Source organism: Natator depressus, chromosome 1 (genome assembly GCF_965152275.1).
Source record: "Natator depressus isolate rNatDep1 chromosome 1, rNatDep2.hap1, whole genome shotgun sequence".
NCBI classification, from domain to species: Eukaryota; Metazoa; Chordata; order Testudines; family Cheloniidae; genus Natator; species Natator depressus.
This window is the reverse complement of record NC_134234.1, coordinates 254688763-254703695: the sequence shown is the minus strand read 5'-3', so window position 1 is coordinate 254703695 and position 14933 is coordinate 254688763. Positions and strand designations below refer to the sequence as shown.

Genomic DNA, 14933 nt, shown 5'->3' with positions numbered 1-14933 from the left:
CTTTTTTCGACTTAAAGGGCTCTTAAAATCGATTTCCTTACTCCACCCCCGACAAGGGGATTAGCGCTGAAATCGGCCTTGCTGAGTCAAATTTGGGGTACTGTGGACGCAATTAGACGGTATTGGCCTCCGGGAGCTATCCCAGAGTGCTCCATTGTGACCGCTCTGGACAGCACTCTCAACTCAGGTGCACTGGCCAGGTAGACAGGAAAAGGCCTGCGAACTTTTGAATTTCAATTTCCTGTTTGGCCAGCATAGCAAGCTGCAGGTGACCATGCAGAGTTCATTAGGAGAGGTGACCATGCAGAGCTCATCAGCAGAGGTGACCATGATGGAGTCCCAGAATTGCAAAAGAGCTCCAGCATGGACCGAATGGGAGGTACAGGATCTGATCGCTGTATGGGGAGAGGAATCCGTGCTATCAGAACTCCGTTCCAGTTTTCGAAATGCCAAAACATTTGTCAAAATCTCCCAGGGCATGAAGGACAGAGGCCATAACAGGGACCCGAAGCAGTGCCGCTTGAAACTTAAGGAGCAGAGGCAAGCCTACCAGAAAACCAGAGAGGCAAACGGCCGCTCCGGGTCCGAGCCCCAGACATGCCGCTTCTATGATGAGCTGCATGCCATTTTAGGGGGTTCAGCCACCACTACCCCAGCCGTGTTGTTTGACTCCTTCAATGGTGATGGAGGCAACACGGAAGCAGGTTTTGGGGACGAGGAAGATGATGATGATGAGGTTGTAGATAGTTCACAGCAAGCAAGCGGAGAAACCAGTTTTCCCGACAGCCAGGAACTGTTTCTCACCCTGGACCTGGAGCCAGTCCCCCCCGAACCCACCCAAGGCTGCCTCCCGGACCCGCCAGGCGGAGAAGGGATCTCTGGTGAGTGTACCTTTTAAAATACTATACATGGTTTAAAAACAAGCATGTTTAATGATTGATTTGCCCTGGCATTCGTGGCTCTCCTGGATATACTCCCAAAGCCTTTGCAAAAGGTTTCTGGGGAGGGCAGCCTTATTCTGTCCACCATGGTAGGACACTTTACCACTCCAGGCCAGTAGCACATACTGGGGAATCATTGTAGAACAAAGCATTGCAGTGTATGTTTGCTGGCGTTCAAACAACATCCGTTCTTTATCTCTCTGTGTTATCCTCAGGAGAGTGATATCATTCATGGTCACCTGGTTGAAATAGGGTGCTTTTCTTAAGGGGACATTCAGAGGTGCCCGTTCCTGCTGGGCTGTTTGCCTGTGGCTGAACAGAAGTGTTCCCCACTGTTAGCCGTGGGGAGGGGGGAGGGGCTAGCCACACGCTGGGGGGAGGCAAAATGCGACCTTGGAACGAAAGCACATGTGCTACTATGTATGTAATGTTAACAGCAAGGTTTACTGTGAAAGAGTGTACCCATTGTTCTATAAAATGTGTCTTTTAAAATACCACTGTCCCTCTTTTTTTCTCCACCAGCTGCATGTGTTTCAAGGATCACAGGATCTTCTCCTTCCCAGAGGCTAGCGAAGATTAGAAGGCGAAAAAAACGCTCTCACGATGAAATGTTCTCTGAGCTCATGCTGTCCTCCCACACTGACAGAGCACAGACGAATGCGTGGAGGCAGACAACGTCAGAGTGCAGGAAAGCACAAAATGACTGGGAGGAGAGGTGGCGGGCTGAAGAGAGTAAGTGGTGGGCTGAAGAGAGGGCTGAAGCTGAAAGGTGGCGGCAGCGTGATGAGAGGAGGCAGGATTCAATGCTAAGGCTGCTGGAGGATCAAACCAACATGCTCCAGCATATGGTTGAGCTGCAGGAAAGGCAGCAGGAGCACAGACCGCCGCTACAGCCCCTGTGTAACCAACCACCCTCCTCCCCAAATTCCGTAGCCTCCTCACCCAGACGCCCAAGAACGCGGTGGGGGGCCTCCGGCCATCCAGCCACTCCACCCCAGAGGATTGCCCAAGCAACAGAAGGCTGGCATTCAATAAGTTTTAAAGTTTTAAACTTTTAAAGTGCTGTGTGGCCTTGTCTTTCCCTCCTCCACCACCCCTCCTGGTGCTTCTCTCCTCCACCACCCCTCCTGGGCTACCTTATCCCCCTATTTGTGTGATGAATTAAAGAATGCATGAATGTGAAGCAACAATGACTTTATTGCCTCTGCAAGCAGTGATCGAAGGGAGGATGGTTAGCTTACAGGGAAGTAGAGTGAACCAAAAGGCGGGGGGTTTCATCAAGGAGAAACAAACAGACTTTCACACCGTAGCCTAGCCAGTCATGAAACTGGTTTTCAAAGCTTCTCTGATGCACACCGTGCCCTCCTGTGCTCTTCTAACCGCCCTGGTGTCTGGCTGTGCATAACCAGCAGCCAGGCGATTTGCCTTAACCTCCCACCCCGCCATAAACGTCTCCCCCTTACTCTCACAGATATTGTGGAGTGCACAGCAAGCAGAAATAACAGTGGGAATATTGGTTTCGCCGAGGTCTAACCGAGTCAGTAAACTGCACCAGCGCACTTTTAAACATCCAAATGCACATTCTACCACCATTCTGCACTTGCTCAGCCTGTAGTTGAACAGCTCCTGACTACTGTCCAGGCTGCCTGTGTATGGCTTCATGAGCCATGGCATTAAGGGGTAGGCTGGGTCCCCAAGGATAACTATAGGCATTTCAACATCCCCAACGGTTATTTTCTGGTCTGGGAATAAAGTCCCTTCCTGCAGCTTTTGAAACAGACCAGAGTTGACCACCTGAAGATGCGAGCGTCATGTACCTTTCCCGGCCATCCCACGTTGATGTTGGTGAAACATCCCTTGTGATCCACCAGTGCTTTCAGCACTATTGAAAAGTACCCCTTGCGGTTTATGTACTCACCGGCTTGGTGCTCTGGTGCCAAGATAGGGATATGGGTTCCGTCTATGGCCCCACCACAGTTAGGGAATCCCATTGCAGCAAAGGCATCCACTATGAGCTGCACATTTCCCAGGGTCACTACCCTTGATATCAGCAGATCTTTGATTGCATTGGCTACTTGCATCACATCAGCCCCCACAGTAGATTTGCCCACTCCAAGTTGATTCCCAACTGACCGGTAGCTGTCTGGCATTGCAGGCTTCCACAGGGCTATTGCCACTCGCTTCTCAACTGTGCGGGCTGCTCTCATCTTGGTATTCTTGCGCCTCAAGGCAGGGGAAAGGAAGTCACAAAGTTCCATGAAAGTGCCCTTACGCATGTGTAACCCTTCTGCCTGTCAGAGTTGGCAGTAACAAGGGCCGGGTTCAGTATCTAGGGGTTCCATTCCAATAACACAATGCAAAACCGGCTTGAGCCCGCACCCAGTGACCTGGGACAAATATATACCACCCCCGCTGGGCACCTCCAAGAGGCAATACTTCCCCTCTTGCAAGCACATAGTCTGAGTGTAGCAAAAAGCCTTTTAATAACAGAGAGAAACAATGTGGCATTATGTTGGGGAAACACCACCAACAGGATTCATAACACAACCCATGAGCAAAACCCACCCCAAGTAAACTGGGGCATGTCCTTTCCCTTTGGTTCTTGAATCCAGCAACCCAAAATCACCCAAAGTCCCAAAAGTCCAACGACCCAAAAGTCTTTGTCCTTGGTCAGGGCAGCCCCAGAGTTCAAAAGTTTATCTGCAGAGTTTTACCTCCCAACCTGGGTGGAGATGGGGCGGGGGAAGGGGGTTAAGCGGCACCTTACGTGGTCCAAAGCTGATGGCCCCACCTCTCCATGGGGCTCCGCTCTGCCAGCTACCCCATGAGCTGCTCTAGGCATCCGACAAACTGCTCTGCTAGCCGCTCCGCTTGCCGTCCCACAAACTGCTCTGCTCTGCCAGCCGCTCTGCTCACCGTCCCACAAACTGCTCCACCATATAGCCTCAGGCTCCCCCACTACTTAACACAACACTCAGTGAATTCAGCTTTTAGTAAGTTTAGCTCTTTTGTGATTTCAGCTTGTAGGTAGAGGAGCCTCACTGCTGGTGCACCATTAGCCCAAAGTGAATTCAGCTCAGCAGCCTGTAACTAGACTCCTAATAGAATCAAAATTAGCTCTGATATTCCACAGTGGAGAGAGGAGGACGTGCAATTAACAGGGGGGGGGGGGGGGGGGGCATGCCACCAAGTATTAATACCTGTCCCCAACCTCTCTCAATTCACAGAGTTTTGGAACCCATGTCCCTTGCCTAGCGAGTGCTACTTAGTTGACGGTGAGTCCCTCCATCATAACAAAAAGCCAAGTACAGTTCCACTGTCCTTGATTCCCATAATCAGGGTAATAACAATTTATTCTTCCTGCCCCAATAACAGAGACACTGGGGATCCCACAGCAGCCAAAGTGACCATTTGGGCAGCTATGGCCTCATTCTGGGCGGGGTGGGTGTGCCTATGCAAATGAGATCGGCCCCTGAAGTTCTTTTCCACAACTTGCCACACCTCACCACCAGATGTCAGGGTGGAGCTCATCCTGACTCTGCTTACACATGCGAAAGTTTTGCAGCCACTGGGAATTGTCCCAGACCTGCAACCCTATGTGGTCCCACCAGTCTGTGCTTGTTTCCCGAGCCCAGAATCGGCGTTCCACCGCATGAACCTGCCCCATTAGCACCATGATGCCCACATTGGCAGGGCCTGTGCTTTGAGAGAAGTCTGTGTCCATGTCCTCATCACTGACGTCGCCTACTTGCCCGGTTTCGCTTTGCCAGGTTCTGGTGCTGCATATACTGCTGGATAATGCGCGTGGTGTTTAATGTGCTCCTAATTGCCAAAGTGAGCTGAGTGGGCTCCATGCTTGCTGTGGCATGGTGTCTGCACAGAAAAAAGGCACGGAACAATTGTCTGCCGTTGCCCTGACGGAGGGAGGGGCTACTGACGACATGGCTTACAGGGTTGGCTTACAGGGAATTAAAATCAACAAAGGGGGTGGCTTTGTGAGAAACTGAATGGCCCCCTCAAGGATAGAACTCAAAACTGGGTTTAGCAGGCCATTGATTTCACAGAGGGAGGGAGGAGAAAATGAATACAAAACAAATCTGGTCTATTTCTTGTTTTGAGGCACTTCATCTATCTTTATACATCTTGCTGGCAGCAGACTGTGCAGTACGACCGCTAGCCATCCTCATCTGCTGGGTGCTCGGCAGAAGACGGTGCAGTATGACTACTGGCCATCATCTTCTGCTGGCTGGAGGTTAAAAGACAGCGCACTGCGGGTAGGACTGAATCGCCCCGAGACGAAACAAGGGAAATGACCTGGCTGAGTCACTGCCATGTTTGCCCAGGCGCCCGATTAAAAGAGCACCCAGGGCTACATCAATGACGGCTACCAGTCATACTGCACTGTCTGCTGCCAAAAGGCAATGGGTTGCTGCTGCTGTGTAGCAATGCAGTACCACGGCTGCCAGCACCCAGGAGACATACGGTGACGGTTAGCTGAGCGGGCTCCATGCTTGCCGTGGTATGGCGTCTGCACAGGTAACTCAAGAAAAAAGGCGCAAAACGATTGTCTGCCCTTGCTTTCACGGAAGGAGGGAGGGAACGGGGGCCTGACGATACGTACCCAGAACCACCCGCGACAATGTTTTAGCCCCATCAGGCACTGGGATTTCTACCCAGAATTCAAATGGGTGGCGGAGACTGCAGGAACTGTGGGATAGCCACCCACAGTGCAATGCTCCGGAAGTTGACGGTTGCCTCGGAACTGTGGACACACTCCACCGACTACATGCACTTAGAGCATTTGTGTGGGGGGACACACAATCAACTGTATAAAAATGCCTTCTATAAATTCGATCTAATTTCATAGTGTAGACACACCCTATGGATGCTATAGCGGCATAGCTACTGCGCTACAACCCCATAGTGTAGACATTGACTCCAGTGACGGAAGGGGTTTTTCTGTTGCTGTAGGAACTTCACCTTCCTGAGTGACGGTAGCTAGGTTGATGGAAGCATTCTTCCACTGCCCTAACAGTGTCTGCACCCGGGGTTCGGTCAGCTTAGCTACAGCGCTCGGGGTGGGCTGGGGGTGGATTTTTCACCCCCCTGAACGCCATAGCTATGTTGACCTACATTTTAAATGGAGATCAGTTCCTGCAGAGAAGAGAAGTGACTTGCCCAAGGCCATCACAGGGAACCACTGTCTGTGCCAGGCTCAGAACTGAGGCCTTCTGGCTCCCAGGCCTTGCTTAAATCATGTGGCTTCTTGACTTTTATTTGGGTTTTTAAAAATCGCTTGCTGAAATCCTTTCCAAGAGCCTATTCAGGGAAATAAACAGTTGTTGGGTAAGGGGCAGCATCTTGTCAGGGAGTAAAAATTATTTTAAGTGCTAGAAAATAACGTCATATGAATGGCTGGGACTCCAAGCAAGAGTGTGTCTTCTCTCCAGCTCTTTTAGTATCTTGAACAGGCACTTAGGCCTGGTCCACACACAGCCTGGCACCGAAATAATGAAACCGGGTTTCAGTCACAAGTTTTGTGATTTCAGTGCAAGTTTGTTTGGAGACCAGGCTGTGCAGAGGAAATGGTGCTGGTGATTTAGTAGGGGGCGCTGTTCCCTCTGAGTCTGCACTGACCCAGTCCCCAGCATAGTGCTAGGAAGATGCTGCAGGTGCTGCCATTTGGATGAGCTGGGAAACTGAGGCCCGGATCACTTGTGATCATTAAAGCCCCCAGACGCTTTTCACACATATAGGGATCATACCGGCCTAGAGTGAGAAACTGAAAAGCCTTGGATGTCCCTCTTGGCTCCACACTCACCTGGTCTCTCTCTCCCATTAAGAAATGAAATGCATCTAATAATGTCCATCTCTTTGTCTGAAATCCATGTAACAATCTCTCCTCTGTTTTAAATGAGCTCTGACAACAGCGAGGGATCAAGGATTAAAGAGCTGTTGTCTTTGCAGCCCGTCAGGGCAGGACTGAACTCTCTATTCCTTCTCTAAAACTATTGAATGCCATGTTCAAGGTTGTGGTTGCTACAGCTGGGACACGTATGTGACACTGGCAGCTGTGTCCACCTCAAGAGGCCTGAGATTTTGAAAGCACTCCCAAGGGCCTAAGAGATCTCCTCGAAGCAAGGGGTTAGGTAGCCTTATGGGGATGTTAATCTCAGTGCCCAGGTCAAATTCCAATTTAGTAAATGCATTCTCTGCTTTTCTCTTTAGAAATGGTATTCTCCTCCCCTTCCTGTCCAGAACTGTTGCTGCCATACACTGTTAATCAGCTGCCCTGTTCCATCCCAGAGGTGGCTTCCTTTCAGTGTTGTGATTCCTATGTACAGTTTGTAAAGCCCTTTGGGATGAACAGGACTATAAATGTAAATTGTGGTCATTAGTAAGGTGTTAATTCCCATGCTCTTCTCCATGTGACAGTTAGGTCCCCCACCTCTCATCTGATTGTCTCATTTTAGCTGTGCTGAACTGCAGCCTCACATCCTGTTGAAAGCCTGGCTCATCTTCGCGAGGCGTGTATGGCTGCTGGTGACAGTTAGTCATTCTGGGGTGAGGGCTCCGCATGGTGCTGCACAGCGCCCCCTGCTGTCCTTGACCATACATGGAGCTGCAAAGCGCACATTTAGCTAGGGTAGAGCGGGGCGGGCACACTGTTGGGTCTGAGGGCCACATCGGGTTTTGGAAATTGTATGGAGGGCCGGTTAGGGGAGGCTGTGCCAGGCTGTGCCCCCACCCCCATCCGCCCCCACTTGCTTCTCGCCCCCGATGGCCCCCCCTGGACTCCTGCCCCATCCAACCCCCCCCGCTCCCTGCCCCCAGAGCGGTGCGCCGGTGGAGTGTAGTAAATTGCTCCCCGTAACTGCTACCAGCAGCACGTCCCTACGCGGAGCCGTTTAATACACGGCACCGGCAGCATGACGCGCTGAGGCTGTGGGGGAGGGGGAAGAGCGGGGGAGGGGCCGGGGGCGAGTGTCTTGGGCCAGGAGCTCAGGGGCCAGGCAGGAGGGTCCCACGGGCCGTAGTTTGCCCACCTCTGGGATAGAGGCTTCCCGTGGCTCAAGTGGGTTAAACACTTCTTGCCATTTGTGGGGTCTCCCTTCAGGCACGATTCCCACAGGGTGGGGCTGCATTCACCCGCACCTGGGTGCAGTTTGCGTGCCCCCTCTGTGTCCAGGGAGGGGGCATTCACGCCCACTACCACCAGGAGGGGGCAGCCAGTGGTAGGCCCATTGCCCTCCACCAGGCATCCAAGAGGATGTGGCCTGGAGGAGGCTGATCCAGGCACGGGTGGAGCTAGGTGTATGGGCAGCTCGGGTTGCTGGATCCCCACCATTGGGGGCTGCAGCCTGGTTTGTGCTGGCCGACAGAGCTGCTTCCTCCTTTCCCCCACAAGCTCTCCTCCTCCCTTCTTTCCCCCCCAGCTCACTGCACAGACCATCTTTCTCTTTTGCAGATGCCCTTCAGTGGCGATTCCTCTGTGACTCACCTTCACAATCCTAGAAAGAACCAGAACAAGATTATCATGTGCTGGGACTTCTTTTGGGGCCTGAGAGTTGATCCTCCACCAACCTGATCTCCAGCTAAAGGGGAGACTACACCCTGCATCTCAGTCTTCAGATGCAAGTCAGCAGTGTGGAGATGCTATGTTGCAGAGACAAGCCAGAGATCCACCTGTAATCTCTCCATCAAACACCGTGGAGGCCTCCCTGCAGTTACAAGCTCTGCTGGCACATGGCGGGATTCATTCCGAGCCCGGCGCAGGGACCAAAAGGGCAGGCAATGCACCTCCCCTAACTTGGGGCTGGTTTGGCCCTTTGCTGTCAGTCAGGGCAGCTGTAATTTACACTGTGGTTGCAACAATCTCTGTAGACCACTGCACCACTGCCAAATAGCTGGCATTCGGGAGTGCCCTGTCCTCTCCTGCTCCTCCACCAACACCCTTGCTCCAGGGTTATGGAGCTGGCTACACTGACTATGTGCCCATTGGAGACGCCTGCTACTCTGGGGGTTTTCCCTGAATCTATATGGCAGATGGCAGGGATGAATTCCTCCCTCCCCAATGCACCACGAAAAGGGCTCTCTCTATGTGTATATATATGTTTCAGCTGTGGTGCTGAAAGGCCTCTTGCTCTGGCCAGGGCCCCACAAAACCTTAATCTGCCTCTGTGTGGAGGGAGCAGAGACTGTCCCTTACCATCTGCTTTGCAAGGACAGTGTGAATTTGCATGCAGCCGCTATCTGAAGTGACAGGGCAGAGGGGGATTTCTGGAGTAACTTCTGTCTTTCGAGCTCTTGCTCCCTTTTTTGGGGAAACCCCCATCCCCTCCCATCGACCACATTGGAGCGTCCCCTCTGCGCCTCAACAAGATCATTTCCCTCCATGAAATCTGACAGTCCCAGTTTCCCACTGAATTGTAGCTGTTACTGGGGGAGGGGAGGCTAAAGAGATCAGCCAGGCCAATGCTCCCTCCTGGGAGGAGAGCAGCTAGGACATTACTTTTTTGTGGGGTGGGAGTGGGAAGGAGCAGATGGGGTGATGGTCCTGTGACGTTGACAGACCAGGTGCCTGCTCTTGTCAAGGCCCCTAGGCCTCACTGAACACTGACAAATGCATAGCTGGATTAGTCTAGGTGTTCGTATTGTTAAAACAGGTATTAGATTTATAAAAACGTATTTCGTGTTTAGACATTATGAAATGCTTGTGAGTTGCTGCATGTGTTAATCTCACTTACAGTAGCTGTATCCCGTGTTAGGCAATATTGAAGAGTTGGCTCTGAAATTCTAAATCTGGAGAGCAGCATTACCAAGTGTGAAATACTAGTTTGCCACAAGAGGTCTCATCGCCTGTCCAACAAAAGAAGGCCCATAGACACCAGACAAGTCATTGTGGAACATCAGAGGACAAAATAGTTTGCTGATTGTTTCCCCCTCCAGCCATGAACAGGGGACATGCATGTGGACTCGTCCCATCAGCTTGAACTCTGGGGGAAGCGAATAAAAATCCCTGACAAGGAGAAACTGTATCTTTATGCTGCTTATGCATCCGATGAAGTGAGCTGTAGCTCACGAAAGCTTATGCTCAGATAAATTGGTTCGTCTCTAAGGTGCCACTAGTCCTCCCTTTCTTTTTATGCTGCTTGGACTCTGAGGGGAAAGGATTACTAAGCATAAGCAAAAGATCCCCAGTGCTTGGCCTGGGTTAGCCCTTAAGGACATATAGAGCTTACTTATTATAGATGCTTCTGCCACCGGTTGGAACCTAAGACTGTAACTCGTGTGTGTGTGTGTTTACCTGCTTTAACCTTGTCAATAACTCCCTTACTTCTTTTTCTTAGTTAATACATTTGTAATTAGTTTATTATAGGCTAGTTTATTATACAAGTGTCATCTTTGGAGTCAAATCTTAAGTGCAGTTGTCCTGGGGTAAGTGACTTGTCCTTTGAATATTATGATTTTTGGTGTGAGGGGCTGGGAGCTCTCTAGAAGTGTGGGGGGCCACCGGCACCTGGACTGTGGCCCTGCCCACAAGGCCCCACCTCTGCTTGGCCTCTCCCTCCCGAAGCTCCATCATCACTCCACCTCTTCCCGCCTCTTCCCCTGAGGGGCCCCCCGCCACTCGCTCCTCTCCGTTCCCTCCCTTGAGGTCCCCCTGCCCACCACTTGCTCCTCTCTACCCCCTTCCCAGAACGGGGGGCAGGGGGCCACGGCCCCATCACTTTTTCCTGCCCCAGATGAGTGACGGAAGGGAGGGGGCGGAGAGGAGCGAGCAGCAGGTGGGGGGAGCCTCGGGGGAAGAGGTGGCGTGAGGGCGGGGCCTTGGGGGAAGAGGCGGCACGGGGGCGGGGTGGAGTGCAGGCGGGGTCATGGTTCGGGTGCTGGTGCCTCCTCCCCACTTCTGTGGAGCTTCGCTTCCGGTGCTCCGAAGGCGGTGGCAGGCCAGTGTGCCTTCGGAGGGGTGACCCACGCTGCCGCGGCATTTCCCCCCCGTATGGCCAGCTGTTTTGGGGGAGGCTTAACCTCCCCTGGCCTCTTCTACACGCCGCCCATGGGGGTCTCCACCCCCTCACAAGACTTGGATGGCAGTTGGGCCAGTGAACTCCCCAGGCTTCACCTGCAGGAGGTGCCAGGGAGCAGGGATTAATTAGATGAGACTCAGCTGGGGAGGAACAGGAGGGGCCTGTATAAAGCCCGGGATTGGGGAGCAGAAAGGGGCTACAGGGAAGTAGGCTGCAGTCACTGCCTGGCAGAAGGGCAGCATGGTTGGGACTGCAGAGGCTAGTCCACAGTTACTCCCTGGGAGGTGGGAGTTTGGGCTGGCAAACCCAGGGAAGTGGGGAGAGCCAGCAAGGTAGGAGAGGCTTGGGGGAAAGGCAGCAAAGTCTGGGATAGGTCAGAGGGCCCCTGAGCTGGAGCCTGGAGTAGAGGGAGGCCTGGGTTCCCCTCCCAGCCACTGGGGAAATGGATCTGATGAGGTAGTGCAAAGCAGGCTGCCTGGAACAGTTTGCCCCAAAAGCCTTTGATATCCCAGAAGGGGAGGACCATAGTGGCCTGGCCGCAGGACCAAGTCACAAATAGGAAGCTGCAGCTCCTGGAGCAAGAGGGGCTGCAGGGTGAGAGAATGAGATAAGCTGAAAGACTTCCAGAGGAGGTCACCTGGGAAGTGCTAATCCCCGGAGTGGCCAGGAGGAGGCTCCTCTAGTGGTGAGTGTACCCCAATGACAATGTCCCTTAGTGATTAAATCCCCTTGGTGTCAGGCAACTGGAGTAACTTTCCTGAGTCATCAGAGTGCTGATCCCTTATCAGGGAACCGGGCTGGGGCTGGGGCAGGGTATTGATCAAGACCCGTCAATTCTTTGGTCAGAGGAAGTTGGGGAGCTGATAATTCTTGGGGTCAAAGTCTCTGGTTTACAGCCTTCCTCTATGGCTTGGAGGAGTGGGAGAGAGCTGTTAATGTGTAACTCTTGGCGACACTAGGCCTATAAGATCTCCTGTGGGGAGGTGTACCTGAGCCAGATCCTCCGCAGCTCCCAGCCGCGTCTGTCCAGCACCAGCAAGGAGGATGTCTGTAAGGATTGCGATGTCTCTCCGTCTTTCCTTTTCCTGCTCTCAGCTATTCTCCTGTATCAGTGGGCTCTCACATTCTGCCTTTGTGTTTGCTGTCATCACACCCACTCAGTCATTCATTTCCCTTCCCCTTGCCAGTTCTCTGGTTTCCATGCCCACTCCCACCTCTTCCCCTTGCCAAGCAAGGAGTGCGGGCTACCAGGATGGTCCTGGCTCGGGGCCATGAGGTGGCAACTGGAGGGCAGGGGACCTGCTCCTGGCCTTTGTCCCTGCTTGGGTGGAATTGCTGAGCTTCATTCCCTTTCATTTGGGGCAGGGGGCGGGCATGGGTCACCCAGGGAATCTTATGACATCAGGTCTCTCTGCTGCAGGAGAAATTTGAAATCTTCAACCTGGACTTGAAAGCAGGGAGCACCCTGAAGATAAAGGGCAAGGTCTCCAGTGATGCTGAGAAGTGAGTGTGAGAGAGCTGTCTCAGACGAGGGGGGCATGGGCTACAGAGATGGGGCAGCATGCCAGTTTCCCTGGCTGTACCAGGATTTTGCTGTCTGATGCAGAGATTAGTCCTTCAGTCCGTCTCTCTGTCTTATACAGCCCCCATCACCCTAGTAATTGAGTGCTCAACAAATGTCCTGGCCCTGTCTGTGGATGGGGAAACTGAGGCACAGAGGTTAAAGCGACTTGCCTGTGGTCAGCCAAGGTGTCTGCAGCAGAGCTGGGAGCTGAGCCCAGCTCTCCTGAGTCCCGGGCTGGTGTCTGAGCCACAGGCCTGACCTTCCTTCAGGGAAAGTGGCACTTGGGCCAGAAGCCCCAGCTCTCCCTAAAACTGGCAGGGCGGAGCCCTCTGCCTGCCATGAAATTGGTAAAAGGAGAGGTGGGTGTAACTGATTCAACTGCCCTCCTTCGGGCATGGGTGGGCCTCCTGTAGCAGCAAGTCTGGCTCCGTGGGGGGGATTCTCAAATGCCTGCTCTGCTTCCACCCTGCAGCTTTGCGATTAACCTTGGCAAGAGCACTAATGAGCTGGGGCTGCACTTCAACCCTCGCTTCAATGAATCCACTATCGTCTGCAACTCCAAATGTGCCAACTGCTGGCAGTCGGAGTACCGCGACAGCCACCTGCCCTTCTCCAGGGGCTCGGAGGTCAAGGTGAGGGGGCTCCTGGGAAAGCGGGGCGGGGCTGGCGGCTGGATGAGCTGCCAGGTGCTTACTCGGGGGGGCCCCCGCTTCTGCCCCTCCTGGCTGGCGTCTGCAGGTGTTGTTTCTCCCCACCAGCGTCTCTGGCTCCTGTAACCCTGAACCCTCCTCATCGGGCTGCTCGGAGTCCCAATCCCCACAGACCCTGTTCTCTCACCATTTAACCCTGCCCTTGCTGGAGGCCTCCTAGAGGCTGCCTGTGACCTGCCTTCGAGAGCCCCTGTGCCTCTGCCTAGCAGGTGCTCATGCCTTCGCTGGGGGAGGGAGAGGGCTGTGGGGAGCAGATCCCTCTTCCCTCTCAGATCTGTATCAATCATTCTCTCCCTGCTCCCACCCCTTATTTTCTTCCCTCCAGTGCTTTGTGGAATGAGACTCTTGGGCCCCTATTTATAACCTCCCTTTGCTTTGGGCAGCTCTTTGTTTGCCTCTTAGCATTGCACAGTTCGATCACCCTGTTTCTCTGTGGCTTGGAAACGGTTCCTTCTCCTTGCTCAGCGCTCCCCGGGCTGGGCTGGGTGGAGCAGGGGATTACCTGTGGGAAGGAGATGATTCATTTCCAGTGATCAATTATTAGTTTTGTTCTTTAAAGAGTCCCAGGTCTGTCCTGTCCCCTCACACTGTCTGCGCTGGGGGCTAGAAGTGGCATTTCCCCACTGTTGGTAACCCCAAGTCAGATCCACTGGTGGGGTAACAGTGGGTGAGCCAGTGGGGCAAAGCTCCCGCAGCCGCTGGTATTTCATGTGCTGTCCCGCCCAGTCCAGAGCAGGCCTAAGCAACGCAGTGCTTTAAAACAGTGGCGGGTGCAGGAGCCTTGTCTACACTAGGGCTCCCTGTATTGCCACCGCCAGTGCAGCTGAACCAGAGTTAGCAGCTGTGGGGGAGACGTTGTCCCCAGTCTCCCGGTGTAGGCAAGAGCTCAACTTCCTGAGAGACAAGCTGGTCGCTCTGATTTCAATGGGAATTAGGTGCTTAAATACCTCTGAGGGTCTGGGCCTCTGGCACGCAACCCTGCAAGGCATTTACTGAGCTCAGTTCCCAGCACCTTGCCTAAGGCCAGCAGAATCGGGGCCTCTCCACCCAGGCAGTAGGGACAGGTGCTTGCTGTTGCCAGCCAGTTGTTTGCATTTGATGCTAACTCCCCTCCCCATTCCTGTTCTTGCTCACTGCTCTCACAGTTTATCATCAGCTTCCTGGGAGACAAGTTCAGGGTGAAGCTGCCGGACGGGCACGAGGTGGAGTTCCCCAACAGGCACAACTACGACAAGATCAGCTATCTGGGTGTGAAGGGCGGGTTCAGAGTCATCTCCTTCAAACAAGATTGATGGGACCTGCTTCCCTCCTCTAATAAAAACCCCACGTGAGGGGTCATTTTGTCCCAACTGTGCTGGCTCCTGTGATGTCCTTGGCCTTGACCTTTCAGCACTCAGTGCAGGAAAGGTTCTCATGGGAACGCCCCAAACCGGGCTCCCCATCTGCTGGGAAGAGGCGGCTGTCCGCTATTCTGGTAGGACGTCTTCTCTAGGCACCAGTGGGTGTGATTAGTGGAGTGGGAGACGGTGGCTGGGATGAAAATGTCTCCAGGGCACCAGAAGGGGGCGCTGCCCTGGGGGTGCACTGAAAGAGTGGAGAGGAGCTCCCAAGCCTGAGTGTGCAAAGGAGGGAAATGATTCTTTGGCAAGGTTAGGGTGCGCTTTCACCAGGCTGGGGTGAAGTGATG

General features: G+C 53.3%; 2 protein-coding genes across 2 annotated transcripts; both read left to right on the top strand.

Moving 5' to 3' along the window:
- Positions 1–259: 259 nt before the first annotated feature.
- LOC141988291 (uncharacterized) lies at positions 260–8529 on the top strand. The gene is made up of 4 exons (XM_074954132.1): positions 260–881; positions 1464–1902; positions 7415–7505; positions 8410–8529. Exons 1-4 carry the CDS (start codon positions 275–277, stop codon positions 8527–8529), a joined length of 1257 nt encoding a protein of 418 aa, XP_074810233.1. The 5' UTR covers positions 260–274.
- Positions 8530–11933: 3404 nt separating this feature from the next.
- LGALS2 (galectin 2) lies at positions 11934–14578 on the top strand. Its single transcript, XM_074950064.1, has 4 exons — positions 11934–12022; positions 12393–12475; positions 13009–13168; positions 14392–14578. The coding sequence occupies exons 1-4, from the start codon at positions 12017–12019 to the stop codon at positions 14536–14538; spliced, it is 396 nt and encodes a 131-aa protein (XP_074806165.1). The 5' UTR covers positions 11934–12016; the 3' UTR covers positions 14539–14578.
- The last annotated feature ends 355 nt before the right edge of the window (positions 14579–14933 follow it).